The sequence below is a fragment of the Emys orbicularis genome, chromosome 4 (assembly GCF_028017835.1).
Source record: "Emys orbicularis isolate rEmyOrb1 chromosome 4, rEmyOrb1.hap1, whole genome shotgun sequence".
Taxonomy (NCBI): Eukaryota; Metazoa; Chordata; order Testudines; family Emydidae; genus Emys; species Emys orbicularis.
The window spans coordinates 132275763-132290783 of record NC_088686.1 but is presented as its reverse complement, the minus strand read 5'-3'; the positions used below and the strand labels follow the sequence as shown (position 1 = coordinate 132290783).

Here is a 15021-nt window from a genome sequence, read left to right as displayed (position 1 = left end):
CATCTCTACCACTCCTCCCAGTTTAGTGTCATCTGCAAACTTGCTGAGAGTGTAGTCCACGCCATCCTCCGGATCATTAATGAAGATATTGAACAAAACCGGCCCCAGGACCGACCCTTGGGGCACTCCGCTTGATACCGGCTGCCAACTAGACATGGAGCCATTCATCAGTACCCGTTGAGCCTGACGATCTAGCCAGCTTTCTATCCACCTTATAGTCCATTCATCCAATCCATACTTCTTTAACTTGCTGGCAAGAATACTGTGGGAGACCGTATCAAAAGCTTTGCTAAAGTAAAGCCAGAAGCTACTCCAGTCACCTCTGCCATAGCAGGGATGCGGCAAAGGCAAGGGCCAGCAGAGGTGGCCCCGGGACATCTTTAAAAGCGCAGGGCAGGCAGCACTGGTATCCCTATCAAATGCTGCCCCTGCTCTGCTGGGTACTGTGCTGAAAGGGCTGCGAGCAGCACCAGCCTACCTATCGGGCTAGCAAGGGGCAGCCAAGTGACCCCTGCTTTGAGTCTCCACTGGCCCGTGCCCCCAGGCCTGTCCCTGACACCCTGGCAGAGGCGTGGGGTGAGGGGCAGGGCCACGTGGCAGATGGTGGCTGACACAGCACTCGCTGTGAGCAAAGATTTCTTTGGATCCAGGCATGAGAAGCTTCATTCGTCTAATCACTGAGCCCCGTCCCGCTGAACGCCCCCACCCGGCGCGGTACAATGACAGAGAAGCATCTGTACACAGCGCGCCCAACCCCCCATCCCTGGGCACCGTCCGGCCTGGCCCATCAGCTTTGCTGCGCTGTGGGCAGCAGCAGGATCTGCCTCCTTGCAGGGCTGTGTCCAGGTCCTGTCCCCAAGTAGCTGCCCCTGGTTCACCAACGCTGGACCTCCACGCTGGGAATGTCTGTGGGGAGCCGTGTGTACGATGGGTGTGCAGTCTGGCTCTGCATCCACCCTTGTCAGTTTCAGTGTCAAGGTTATTTCAGCACCTAGCCTTTGCTCTGTGATCTCTGGGACTCGGGATCCCTGGCCCCGGGGCTGGGGATGGGCTCAGGTTGGCTGGAGAGCTCCTGGGGGGCTGTGCTGGCCCCTTTCCAGTGCCAACAGCCTGAATCCCAGCTGAGCAGCTCCAGAGGCAGAAATCTCTCCTGGGAAAGGCCTTCAGGTGTGCACTGCCATGGGAATGGGGGATGGGAACTGCAGGCCGATCAAGGATCTCAAAGCGCGTGCCATGCAGTGAGTTAAGCAGCTTTCCAAGCCACAGCAAGATAGGTGATACAGATGGGGAAACTGAGTCACGGAGAAGGGACAGGACTTGCCCAAGGTTGCCTAAAATAGGCCTCTTGGCACCCCATCACCTGCTCTAAGCACTAGACATGCCGTCCCAAGGGGGGCCGCTGAAAGATGGGGCTTTAGTGATGGGAGGTGCCTGGTGCCACCCTCTGAGCTACACTAGATTAACCCAGAGAAGGGCATTTCCTCGGGTAGCACCATCAGGAAGGGTGAAGGGCAGGGGCGGCCGCTATGGGCAGCTTGTGTTGCGCTGAATCCCTGACCAGCAGCAGCACCTGACCCTGGGCCACTGAAACCTCTGCTCAGGCAGTTACGCTCTGGTCTGGGCTCATCCCAGCGGATGGTGAGTCACACAGTGGTTCTCAACCTATTTATCATTGTGGGCTGTGGCCTACAATGTGATACCTGGGCTGCAGGTTGAGAACCACAGCGCTACCCTCTCCCCCCCTCCCCCGAACCTCCCCACAAACCCCTATGCCCAGCGCCTCCCGCCCAAAGACCCCTCCACAGAATGGGGCCAGGAGCAGAGCCCTGGGTGGGGGGGGGCCAGGCAGCAGGGACCCTGGACCCAGTCGCATGGGGCTGGGTGGCAGCCCCGACCCCAGCCCCCCACCGCCGCTGACCAGAGGCCGCATGTGTTGGGGTGTCGGATTCTGGGTGCATTTCCTCAGTAGCCTGCCCTCTTCCCAGCAGGACGTTGTTTGGGAGGGCAAGGGCAGTTCCCCACGCGGGCGTGCGACTTGGCTGGTTGGGGAGGAGCAGTGAGCGCATGCATGGGGCTGGTTCTCCTGCATTCCAGGGAGCCAGTGGCTCTGCCGAGGGGGTGTGGCTGATCTCCCCAGCATGGAAATTCCCACTCAGCCCTGGATGCAGCTGGGCCCACGAGCAGCACAGCAGGTATCCCCTAGCTGGCAGGTCTGTGCTGAATTCAGTGGCCCAGCAGGGGATGCTCCCTAGGCCCATCCTGCCTGGAGCAAGTTAGCAGCAGCCAACTAGCTAGAGTCAGCATCTGTAACAAACCACCTCTGCACAAAGATAGGCCCTAGCAGGACTCGAACCCTGGCCCTTCAGGACCAGAAACACAGGCCTCTCCTCACAAGCTAGAGAGAAGCTTGCCAGGGTGTGCCTGAGTGAGCAGCTGGCTGTCCTAGTCGCTGGGACCAGCCATTAGACAGACGGTGAGCTGGGTGTGATGCCCACACACCCACGGTATCCTGAGCTGACTGGTCTCGCGACATTCTGTAGCCTATGCTCCCATCTCCCGTGCCCGTGGCTGCGCCCACATCGATACTGGCACAGCCTCTGGTGTGCCCAGCCTGGAGTGGCTCTGCTAGGGTGACCAGACAGCAAATGTGAAAAATCGGGACGGGGGTGGGGGGCAATAGGAGCCTATATAAGAAAAAGACCCCAAAATCGGGACTGTCCGTATAAAATCGGGACATCTGGTCACCCTAGGCTCTGCTCAGCATGCCTGGTCTCTCAGCCACACCAAAGGCTGTGGGCAGAGAGGGTGCTTTCCGCTGAGTCTGTCCCCACGCCCAGGAGCCCGGTGCCCACCACAGGCAATGTCTGCGCAGTGCTGTGACTTCCAGCTCACGGACCGTCTGGCTCCTCTCTCCCAATCTGGGTTGATTACCAGCCTGTGGAACTCACTGCCACAAGCTGTTATGGGGGAGGTGAGCTCAGCGGGATTTGGGAAAGACTTTAGCGAAGGGATTGAGTGAACTGAGGGACATGCCGGGGTCACACAGGCCTCCTGAGTGCCAGCCTCGATGGCAGAGCCAACCCATGCCTTAGAAAGCCTGGCACGTCCTGCTTCGAGCAGCTGCCAGGTCCGCGCACAGGCTCCAGTATTGCCCTGCGAGAGTGGCACACAGGAAAGATGGTCCAGCCAGAGCGAGAGCCAACAGCACCATTGGCTGGCAGGAGGTGGGATGCCCGGGAGAGCTGCTCTCCCAGAGAGCTCCCAGGAGAGAGGGGCCGGGACACTCCCTCACCACAATCGGGCAGTGGGAGTGATGGGCGGCTTGCAGCACGGCCCAGCGACAGCCCATTGCTCAGGGACGAGGCTTCCCGGCAGCATGCACAGTGCTGGGACGTCACTGCCCTCACCGGCCGCCCCAGGGAACAATTAGCACCAGCCTCGCACAGGCCACTGCGGGACGTTCTCGAGGACAAAGTGCCGGAGGCCACCACATCTCTCTCTCTCTCTCGTGCGCGCACACATACACACACAAGCCCCACTGAGTCGCACACACCTGCCCTATCAGGTCAAACACATATACGACCGCCTTTCTGTGTCACACACACACACACAAACAAACACACACAACTGTGTTGCTGGGTCACACATACACCCCTCCAGGTTACACACACACATACACACCCCCACCAGGTCTCTCTCTCACACACACACACATACACACGCGGTCAGGTCTAACGCACAGCGCTGCTCTCAGCAGCCTCCTGGCTGGATCCATCCTGTCGGCACCAAGCTCAGCCCGGCTAGGTGAGAACACGAAATGTTCCAAGTAAACCTGCCAATCGATCAGCTCGTCCTGGGCACCCCCCCATCTCCCCACCCCCCATCTCACCCGCTCCTCCCCTTCCCCCACCCTCCACCAATAAACCCCAGCTATGCTAAAAGCCGTGAGTCAGCATGCGTATCTTGCACTGCAGTGACCTCACTCTGACAGACTGCAGACAGCACTGCGCTGCAGAGTTGGGGAACATTGCCCAGGAGGGCTCAGCTATCACCCCCCAAGTTTGGGGAGAGCGAGAGCAGTCCAGCCTTGCTTTGTATCATGAGCCTTGTGCTATTTGGGGGACGGGGGTCCTTCAAGGTCCAGCTCCTGGAGTCCTGTGATTTCATGAGATACTCAACTTGCATTTTTCAAATAAAAGTCCCATTTCTAGCCCTCGTGGTTACAAGGAAAAGCTTGAAAACGTGGGCCCAGCGCCTCCTAACGGTCTTCTGTAGCAAACAGCCATGAGTGGGGGAAAGGTATGGGAACAGGGGCCCTGCTCCTACCAGGCATCCTAGGGACTGTGCAGGGAGGGGCTTAGTCCTGTGGCTAAAAGTTCAATTACACACAGGCCAATTGGAGCTAGAACTCCAGAGCAAGGTCCAGAGCAGGGCTACCCCAGCAGCGCCCTCACCACTCGGCTCTGGCCACGTACCCCTCTCCCCTGACGCAATTCCTCGGAAAGCTTTCATTGTTGTTCCACAGCAGACTGGAAACACATTTCGAAACCCACTGACAGGCATCGGTACCCTCCAGCTCGAACATACAGTCAGCAGCCTCTGCAAACCGGCCCCTGCCTGCACAAACAGCCCTTTGCAGCGGCAATGCCTCTTGGGGTGCTCGGCTGCCTCATCCGGGGGCACATTTTCCACACTCCCTTTAAGTCCAGGTGGCTGCTGAGGGTGCCCCCAAAAGGACGCTATGCCAGACTTGCCCACCAGAGGGCAATGAGGCCCAGGGCTTGTGTGTCAGATGCACCTGTTGTCCTGCAGGTGTACAGGTGTGAGTGGGACAGAGATAACAGCATGGGCAGTATCAGCACATCTGGCCACTGCTGCTCCCTGAGTCAACCCCAGGGGAACTTTGGAGCTCAGCCCAGCTCTGCGGCTGCTCAGTTCCTGGGCAGGCTCCAGGCTATGCTGGGACAAAAGCGGCTTCTCCAGCTCGGACCTGTGGGACAAGTTGGATTTGGGGCAGGGGAGTGCAGGGATTGTACAATGGGGCATGTTTCCCGCCGGGTTGCATTATGGGAGCAGGGCCGTGAGAAAGTCCTGCGATTTCAACTCCCCACCCCGTGCTGCCTGGGGCTGGTGTTCCGCCCCGAGGGGGCTGCATTTCAGCGGCAGAGGGGAGTGATCTCGGGGGGGGGGGGGTTATAAGCTGGTTTTGGACTCTTGGGTGAAAGGGTAGGAAGGGTGGTCTAGAAGCTAGTTACTGGGTTAGCTGATCCTCAGTTGGAAGAGAGGGATACTGAGGGTCCTGCTTTGAGCAGGGGGTTGGACTAGATGCCCTCCTGAGGTCCCTTCCAACCCGGATATTCTATGAGTCTATGACACAGGGGCTGGGGCAGTTGAAATGCCATGGAAGAGGGATAACATCTAACCCTAATTGTGCCGTCAGCCTCCTCAGCCAAAACTGTCTCGCTTTCAGATGCAGGCAAATGGCGCGAAGCCTGCAGCTGAGCCTCCAGGAGAGGCGTGAGGGTGGGGGGCGCACAGCGGGAGCCTCCGTGCGTTAAGGTGTAGTGCCCAGAAAGCAAAAGGCCGGGCGGCATCCCCATTGCACATAACGCACTAATGACTGTCCTGAAGAACAATGAAATGAGGCTGGGTCATTAGCCAGTTTGACCTGCTGCCTCTTGGATGGCGTCACAGGCCCTGGTAACACCGAGGCCATGGCAACTTTCCCAGAAGTGGGGTAACCAGGTGTGATGTCACTGGGCGGAGGTGTGAAACGCCTGTGACTGGAGCGGCCGGTTAGGTGGGCTGTTCACAGCCACAGCGGGGGCTAAACTCGGGCCACCTGGAAACATTGACTTTTCAGGGTTACAAATGTTGCAGCGCTCGGTGTGAGAGTGCATGTGTGCGTGTGTGTGTGCGCACATTGTGCCGCATCTGTGTGTATACGTATGTGTTGTCGCACACTCAGCCGTCCCTTCCAGGCCAGGATTCAGCCTGTGTGTGGTGACACCAGGCAGTGCAGGCTGGGAGCTGGAGAGCAGGAGAGAACCACGGGATCCGTCCGTGACCCGCAGCCTCAGTAAAGAATCCCCCGCATGTCCACTCCAGCCCGGTCGTGTGTGAGTGTGAGCAAGATGCCACTGACTTTGGCAGGGCTGGGACAAACAGCCCTCTCCAGCACCTGGGAAGTGGAGGGGCGGGAATGGGTAGGAGGGACCCCACCCCAGCTTGAGCTGGTCAGAAATAAATCCATGCGTACATCGGAAACAGCAGAATAAGGAAAATCCTCTCTTCCCATCGCCCGATTTACACCATTCTCTGGTCAAACCAGCTGCCCCCCAGGACCCAGCCAGCTCTGGGCCTGGCTGGGGGAGGCTTAGGGCCTGTCTCGCCCAGTGGCGCTGCCCTGGCTCTGGAGGCGCTGTCGCTGCATCAGGCTGGCCAAGCGGCGAACAGGCCCCTCCTCTAACGGCCCGGCGTGGTTCCACTCCAGACGGTGCAGTGCCCATTTTAGAGGGGTCACTTACGAGGGCCGGGCTGAACCCGAACTCTAGCCTTTTGGGGGATCCGGAGCTGCTGCTGAGGTTCTTAGCTCAGCCAATGGGAGCCGCATATTGGTGGGGGCCAGAGTACAGGTTTGTCTGGCCAGCTGCCCCCTTCACCCCGTGCTGGGCTCCTGGCAGGGAGAGGCCCGGCTGGCATGCCAGCCCCTTACATGGCTGCTATTCCTGGCAGGGAGGAGGCAGCCGATTAACCTGCTTTTGTGAGCAAACAAACATGTAAGATTAGAAAAAGAGAAAAACATGGTGAGAGGGGTGAGACGCTGGCACAGGCCGGGCGAGGGCTTTGACAATCATTAAACTGGCCAGCCCTGATTTCCCGGCAAGAAAGCGCTGGCATGGGGCCAGTGGCACCTATTATGCAAATCTGATGGAGCTGGGAGCTTGAATACTTGGGCTAGGAATTCCCCTAGAGCCGTGAGATCATGTTACCGCAGACACGCTATATAAGGCGAGACACCCGGGAGGGGCCGCCTATAGGGATAGGCGCTAAGGGCTCAGGCACAGATGAGTAGTGGTTAGAAGCCAGTGGTGCACCTGGAGTATTTACAAGCTCCCTTTGCTGCCTGTGGATTAACTGCTGCTGCTGGGGGGACTGTGGTAGGTATCAAAGCCTTTGTGCTCCGTGCTTTAAAGGTGCTGTTACCTTTCCCCGAGGGTGGAGGTGTTTGTGCCCCCTGCGCTAGCTGGGGGATGCTGCTCCTTATTCGCCAGCCACCTGTTGGCCAAACGTGCCACAAGCCCTTTGGGCACTAGGGGTAGAAAGCACCAGCACAGACCTCCGCCGCCCTGGGCTGAGCCAGGTGAGTGTCAGCATTCCTGCTTGCCGGCTTTCCTCACCCGGGCAGGCCTGTCCATGCCGGGACAGTCGCTTCTCTGGCTCATTTAAGGCTGGGTTCGAGGACTGGGCTCCGGGGAGCCGGTGGGAGGGAGCGAGTGTGGCTGGCCGGGCGCCCCTGGGCTGCACGGGGGCTGGGGTGCTTTGGGAGATGGGGCCATGGGGTGAGTGGTGACGACCGATTTTTCACATGGCCTCTTTCCCGGCGGAGCAGCCAAACCCGCAGCTCTCTGCAAATGACAGCGTGATTAACCTGCTAAGCAGGAGACTCTGAGTCCCATCCACCCTGGCCCCACTGCGCATCCCCTTCCTCCTGGCCAGGTGCTATCAGATTTACAGCCTGGATGGAAGGAGGCCTTGGAACCAATGACAGCTGCTTGTTCTCGTCCTGGTGCTCAACCAGCGGCTTGCTGAAAGCGCTAAGCTGGTTGGGACGCAGTCTCCAGCCCAGGGGAAGTCTGTCTCTGTTCCCTTTTACAGTGGAAGGTCAGCAATGGGCCCCAGGAACATAGGGTGCTTGATAATGGTCCGGTGAGGGCTTGACCTTTTTTGATGTGGTGACCCCGGCTAGAAATCTGCAGGCTGGGCTCTGATCTCGGCTGTCCCGGATCGCAGAGGACCCTGGGCCTGAGGCCCCAGAAGGGGCAATCGGGGTGCTGCTCTAGGGCAGTGTTTTTCAACCTTTTTTTGGGCAAAGGCACACTTGTTTCATGAAAAAAATCACAAGGCACACCACCATTAGAAAATGTTAAAAAATTTAACTCTGTGCCTATATTGACTATATATAAAGTAATTCTCTTGAATAGGAATCAAATAAACACAAAGAAAGTATTTTATAATTACTTTATTATGAAATAGTAAGTAAACAGAAATATGAAAAATTATAAAATACTTTATTCAGTGCGCAACCTGGGTTTAATATTTTTTCCCCACGGCACACCAGGCAACATCTCGCGGCACACTAGTGTGCCGCGGAACAGTGGTTGAAAAACACTGCTCTAGGGAACCGTGGAGATGCACAGACTGCTCGCTGTAACCCCGTCCCCTCCGCGGGGCTGGGGCGGGCTCCGTGCTCCCAGGCTGTACCCAGCCCAGGGTTCAGGTGCCGGCTCGGGAAGGTCTGTATCCCGCAGGCAGCGCTGCCTGGAGTCATGCTGACAGATGCAATCTCTTGGCAGAGAGCTTTATGGCGGGATCCTGCGAGATCAGCAACATCTTCTCTAACTACATCAGCGCCATGTACCAGCCGGAGGAGGCTCAGCCCCCCATGGAACTGCTGGCCCACCTGGGGAAGGAGGACAACCTCGCGTTGCCTGCAGAGACCACAGGTGGGGCCGGAGCCTGCGTGCCACGGGGCAGAGCTGGGCATGAGACCTGCAGTGACAATGAGTCAAGGCATAAGCTAATCACCAGATGGAATCCCGCCCCTGGACTAGAAGGCAGACAGAGTTGCCTAGTAGTTAGCACACAGGACTGGGCTTTAGGAGACCTGGGTTCTCTTCCCACCTCTGCTACTGGGTGACCTGGGGAAGTCCCTGTCCCTCTCTGTGCCTCAGTTTCCTTCTCTAAATGCTACTTTCAATAGCTCTCCTAGAGCAGTGCCTGCCAGGCTTATCCTATTAACGTGTGGGTCCCATGGGAGGCTGGACGGAAGATGTTTTAAAGGTTCAAAGTGTTATCGTTATAGTTTGTGTACCCCATTGCCCAGGTGCATTATGGGGGGCTGTGGGAGCAGGTGGGGAGTTCAGCGTCCTTCCTCGGCAGCATCAGGGTTTAGTCTGCTGCCAGAGACAGGGGACTGGGTCGGATGGGCCACCGGCCAGCTGGGGCTAGCGGAAGGGGAAGATCACTCTCGGGCGGTTGGGATTGGTGTGTGGGGGGGTCCCTCATGCCCTCTGGCAGGGCTGCAGTGCCCTTTGGGGAACGACTGGGCTGTGAGCTGAGAGCTGCCATCGGCCATTCCCTCGGGCCCTGCCGTCAGGCAGGATCCAAGATAAAGGAGCAGGAGACAGGTGTACAACGGTGACTAAGCAAGATAACCCCCCCGCCTGTCTGACTCTCTGTGCCCAGGAGAGCCAACCCTGCCCCTTGTGACATGGGCTCATTGAGAGCCCCGCCCAGCCAGCCGGTGCCGGGTGCCCCATCGGGTGAGCAGCTCCCCTGAGCCCTGCTCCTTTCTCCCCAGCAGAGAAGCCGGCGTGGTTCGGTGAGCTCCCGTACTTCTGGAGCAAGGCACAGGTGCTGGAGTGGATCGGCTACCACGTGGAGAAGAACAAGTACGACGCCAGCGCCATCAACTTCTCCTGCTGCAACATGGACGGCTACACGCTCTGCCACTGCACGCAGGAGCAGCTGCGGCTCATTTTCGGGCCGCTTGGGGACGAGCTCTACACCCGCCTCCATGAGATCGGTGAGTGCCAGTGCCCCAGCACAGATCTTCCTCTGCCCCACATCAGCAGGGCCCACAGCGAACCAGCCCTGCCTAGCCAGCCAGAGCTGGGGACGGGCACCTCCCTGGAGCTTCCAGATTGGCATGTCCCCTGTCACTGCTGCCCTATAACCCGGGGCAAGGCCCATTCCTATCCCGAGACTCCGGTTAGAAGGGAGGTTTGGGTGGCATATTGGGGAGCGTAGCAGGGCTTGCACCAGAAAAGTTGGGGGAACAGCTGGAACCCATGAAGGGGCCCACAGGAAGAGCATGGGGAGGTGCCTTTGCCCTTCATACTGGTCAAATACAATTAATTCCTATCCGCCCCCCTCCCGCAGTCTCAGTCTCGGATGAGCTGACCTGGATCATTGACCTGCTAGAGAAAGAGGACATGTCTTCCCAAGAGATCTTCCAGGACTCCGGTAAGAGAAGCACCCTGGCCACACCTTGTCCCTCGAGGCCCCTGCCGTGTGCATGTCCGTTACCTGGACGGGGCTCACCCTTTCCTGCCCTCTCCTCCACTCTTTCTAGAGCTGGGAAACTTGTGCACGAAGGAATCCCTGGAGGAGATGAAATCCACAAACCCTTTCTACCAGGCAGACTTCAGCTACGTTTCCGGTGCCCTGTCTCCAGGCAGCTCTGACATCTCTGTCTCAGGTAAAGCCCTTGTTGCTCACACTCAGTGTCGGGGCATCCTTGGCCATGGTGCGGGCGTGGGCTCGGGCTCTCCCATCAGTCCTGGATGGCCCTGCGTCTGCTCGCATCTCGTGGGTGGTTTTCTGGGGTGGGGACACAGTTGGAGACCCTGCCCTGTTTCGTGCGAGAGTTCCCCAAAAACCCATACCAGGGCAGACCACCTGCTGGGGAGCGTTTGGTGTGTCTGGTTGGAAGAACTGCTTTCTGCTGATTGGAAGTGTTTCTGGAGGGGAATAATGGGAAATCCAACCTATCCGCTTTTCCCCCCCCAGGGACCGGGATGTCCCACAGCCCCAACTCCCAAGACTCCGGTGGAAGTGACATAGATCCCGACCCGACAGAAGTGAAGTTGTTCTCCTCTGACGGTGAGTTGCCTCCTTCCTGACTGGCCGGGACAGAGATGAGTTTGTGGCTGGGCGAGGCTGGAACAAAACCCGGGTCAGAGAGGGAAAGGAAAGGCCCCTTGCCCCTGGAGAGAGCTTGGTTGGGTCCCCTGGGCTGGGGAGGAGGCTGTGAGAACTGACCTCTGCTAAAGATGGCCTGCCTTAGCTTTCTGTCACGGAAACTTCCCAGGCACTCATTGCCATGGTATCCAGGCAGGATGGGTCAAACCCAGAAACTTTTATCCAGATCTCCCGCACTCCAGTGGGCTGGACGAAATGGAACCAGGACAGGAAGTCACCTTGGCTTTGGCTCTAGGTTTTGCATGGGCTCCTCCATCTGCCCCTGCTTTGTGCACAGGGAGGGGATGTGATCTGCCTTTGAGATCCTCTGCCTCAGCAGCTGCTGGCAGAACCTTGGTGCCGTGGTGACCTGGGAAGAGATGGGCAATGGGATGGATGCCAGCAGCACCGCGGGCTGCGATGGGGGTTGGGGACTTGGCCAAGGTGCACCTCGCTCCCGCAGGCAGTGGTCAGAAACCCCCTGGAATGGGGAGCTTCTTTGACTGCGTGTCTGTGCCACGTTCAGCGTAACAGGGCACGATGCAGTCCATAGCGACCATTCGAACTAGTGTCCAGGCCTTCTCCCCAGGGCATACTGGGGAACCCGAGGTTTAGGAGATGGGGGAAGGGGCCCTGTCGCTGGATGGCTAAATAGGGACCAGCTGGTTAGGTCAGGCAGACTGGCAGTTCCCTGAGCTTGCAGAGGGGACCTGTCCCTAGGGAACTACAATGGGCATCCCCCCTTGTATTTCTAAAGAAGGAGGAGCCAGGAGCTGAGGCTGCTCAGACCCCACGGGGCAGGGTGGGCCCACTATAAAACCCAGACAGGCCCAGTAACGTGTCCCACCTCCTCCTGTCCAGATGGCTTTGCCGACTATGACAAAGAGGACATCAAGCATGGGAAGCGGAAAAGAGGCAGGCCCCGGAAATTCAGCAAGGAGAACAGAGACTGCCTGGAGACCAAGAAGAGCAAGCACTGTACGTGAGAGGCCAGTGGGACTCCTGTGGGCTAGGGTTGCTATGCCCTGGCTTGTCCGGGGGCTGAAGTTAATGGCCAGCCCTGGAATTGACCAGGACAGTTGTCTCGGCCGCGTTTGGGGAGGGGAGGTGGGAGGAAGGATGGAGGTTCATAGCCCATAGTACGTTGAGGGCCAGCACCTTGCACGGTGCAGCCTTTAGGCACTGATCCTCAAAGGTGTTTGGGCGCCTAACTGCCATTGATTTCAAGGGAATCAGGGCCATAGTGACTAACTGGGAGCCCCCAGTGCTTTCCGATTGGTTGCTGATGGTCCGGTAATTCCTAAGGGCCAATCCCTGGTCCCAGTACACAGCCCCAGTAGGTGGGCCGGGAGCCAGGGAGTGCCACCACGAGGCTGGGGCCGTGGGGGAGATGGACTGGGCCTCCGACCCATGGCGCAGCCAGCGCCGTGGACTATTGCTCAGTGGCTGTTACAGCGCTGCTGTTGCCTCCTGAGCTGCTGTGACCCCTGCCTCACCTGTACGGGGGCCGGCGTGGGGCCAGCGGATCTGTGTAACTGCACCACCCACAGATTCTCCCCTGGGGGCTGGGGCCCAGGTGCCTCAGTGGGTCACAGCTGCCTAGCCTGTCTGGGCTGCAGCCCCCCAAGTGAGCTCCCATGTGGAGGAACAACACAGGCTCTGCTGCCTATTGGACCGTCTGTACCCACGGAGTGGGGGGCTGATTTGTTCCCAGGGTGCAGGGAGCTGCCGCTGTTACCATGGAGCTCCCAGCCCTGGGCAGCACTATCCGCAGAGCCTCCTCCAGCCTGCTGGGGTCCCGGCTCTGCAGAGCCCCGCATTGAACTGGACCATCCCTCCTCTCTCTGTTCCAGCCCCGAGAGGGACTCACCTGTGGGAGTTTATCCGGGACATCCTGCTCCACCCCGAGCTGAACGAGGGGCTGATGAAGTGGGAGGACCGACGCGAGGGCGTCTTCAAGTTCCTCCGCTCCGAGGCGGTGGCTCAGCTCTGGGGGCAGAAGAAGAAGAACAGCAGCATGACCTACGAGAAGCTGAGCCGGGCCATGAGGTGGGTGTCAGGGGATTCCCCCGTCCCGCCCAAGAGCTGCAGGGCAGTGGAGCCCCAGCCTGTCTCCAAGGCTCAAGGGCCTACCTCCACCCAAAGCTCCGTGCTTTGCCTCCTCTGCTTCCCTACCCTGCCCTGACAGCTCCTCTCCCAGCCTCCGTCCCCCAGCGCCCCCGGCCTCTGGCTCTTCCCTTCCCAGATGGCCTCCACACTGGCTCACTTGGCTGCCTTGCATCTGGTGCTGATGTCCCCTCCTTCCCTTCCAGGTACTACTACAAGCGGGAAATCCTGGAGCGGGTCGACGGGAGGCGGCTGGTTTACAAGTTTGGGAAGAACTCCAGCGGCTGGAAGGAGGAGGAAGTATTGAACCGAAAGTAAGGAGCCGGGGGAGCCCTACGAGGACTCGGGCTCTGCCTGTCTGGCCCAGGGGTGAGACCCAAGGCATAATGCACTGAACCATGCTCCCTAGACAAGAGTTTTTGTCACATGTTGGAACCCAAAGCTGCTGGCCTGGGCAGTGTGTTAGCCTCCAGCCCCTTCCTAGGGGCACAAGTGTATGTGCTGGTTACCCGCCGGCACCTAGCTAACTACAGCTGATATTTTGGCTCAAGTAGGTTATTGTAAACCATTATTTCTGTTGTTGCATTGCTGGACTCTTCTTTCCAAGTGGAATTACAGTGACTCTGGCTGTCCCCAAAGCCTGGAAGAGTGGAAGGGACATGCTCCATTCTTCATGATCGAATTTGGGGGACTTCAAACGTGCGAGCAGAGCAGGGGGCCCTGGCTACTGTTGCAGTCAGCCATGGTCCAGGAAGTGGGATGCACCGGTGTGCCAGCTACAGGGGCACTGGCCGCCCCACGCAATAGATGGAATGAAGAGAACGGGCACTGAACGCTGTGTCTTTGCCAAGCATGCCCTCTCCGTGCTGCCTGCCGTGGGTCTGCTGCCAGCCACGCGGGCTGTGCGCTGGCATGAGTAGCCTGCTGCTCTGTGAATGGCCCAAGCAGAGAATTTCAAGCAGCACTGGTCCAAGGGGAGTCGGAGAGAACTGTGAATTTCAGACGGCTCCGGAGGGACCGTGACAGTAGCCGGGGCATCAGGCAGAACCTCCCTCCTTGTTCCTGGGGTGTTCGCCTCCATGCCCCCCAAATCCCATCCCCTCAGTGTGATAACATCCCCTTTCCCCATGAGACGCTCTCCTCCTGCTTCTAATTTATGTAACATAAACAGAGGGTATATAATGTATATAGAGATCTATTTTTTCATAAATAAGCTTGTTCTTGTGTGATTGTGACTGTCCTGGAAGCACTTGGCCTCTTCGAACCAATGACGGTTCTCAATATTCAGCTGGACTGAAATAAGGTTCTTCTGGCCTTTGAAGGTCTCTGTACAGAACGCGGCATTAGCGTGTCCCGGCACTGAGGGGTCTGGCGGACGCACGAGGTCTTTTCCTGTTTTGATAATGAGTATATCAGAAATAAATTGTTGCTTTTTTTACGAACGGCGTGCATGCCTCCTCCTTGTGGCTTCTGTAATGGTTGGGAGTAAAGTGGGGCCAGGCTGCTCACGGGGGGAGAGGGGGCACAGATTCCATGGTCACAAGAGACTGTACTCACCCCCGCTAGTCTGACCTCCTCCATAGGGCTGCTTGTGTGAACTGGAGCACATCCTTTAGGGAAACAGTCAGGCTCGATTTAAAGATGGCCAGTGTTGGAGAACCCACTGCTGCCCTGGGTAAAGTTGTTCCAGGGGTTAAGTACCCTCACTATTAAAAAATGTACACTGTATTTCCAGCCTGAATTTGTCTAGCTTCAACTTCCAGCCATTGGGTCGTGTCAGACCTTTGTCTGCTAGACTGAAGAACCCGTTGCCAAAGATTTGTTCCCCATGTAGGTATTTATGGGCTTTGATCAAGTCACCCCTCAACCTTCTGTTGGTTAAGCTAAATAGATTGAGTGCCTTGAGTCTGTTCCTGAAGGACCCATGTCTGTCCCCCCATATTTGCTCTG

The 15021-nt window shown here is 58.0% G+C and overlaps 1 protein-coding gene across 1 annotated transcript; it reads left to right on the top strand.

The window, feature by feature from the left end:
* The first annotated feature begins 8584 nt into the window (after window positions 1–8584).
* On the top strand, window positions 8585–13389 carry ELF3 (E74 like ETS transcription factor 3). The gene is made up of 8 exons (XM_065403710.1): window positions 8585–8726; window positions 9584–9808; window positions 10165–10248; window positions 10358–10483; window positions 10795–10887; window positions 11827–11943; window positions 12819–13014; window positions 13278–13389. Exons 1-8 carry the CDS (start codon window positions 8585–8587, stop codon window positions 13387–13389), a joined length of 1095 nt encoding a protein of 364 aa, XP_065259782.1.
* The last annotated feature ends 1632 nt before the right edge of the window (window positions 13390–15021 follow it).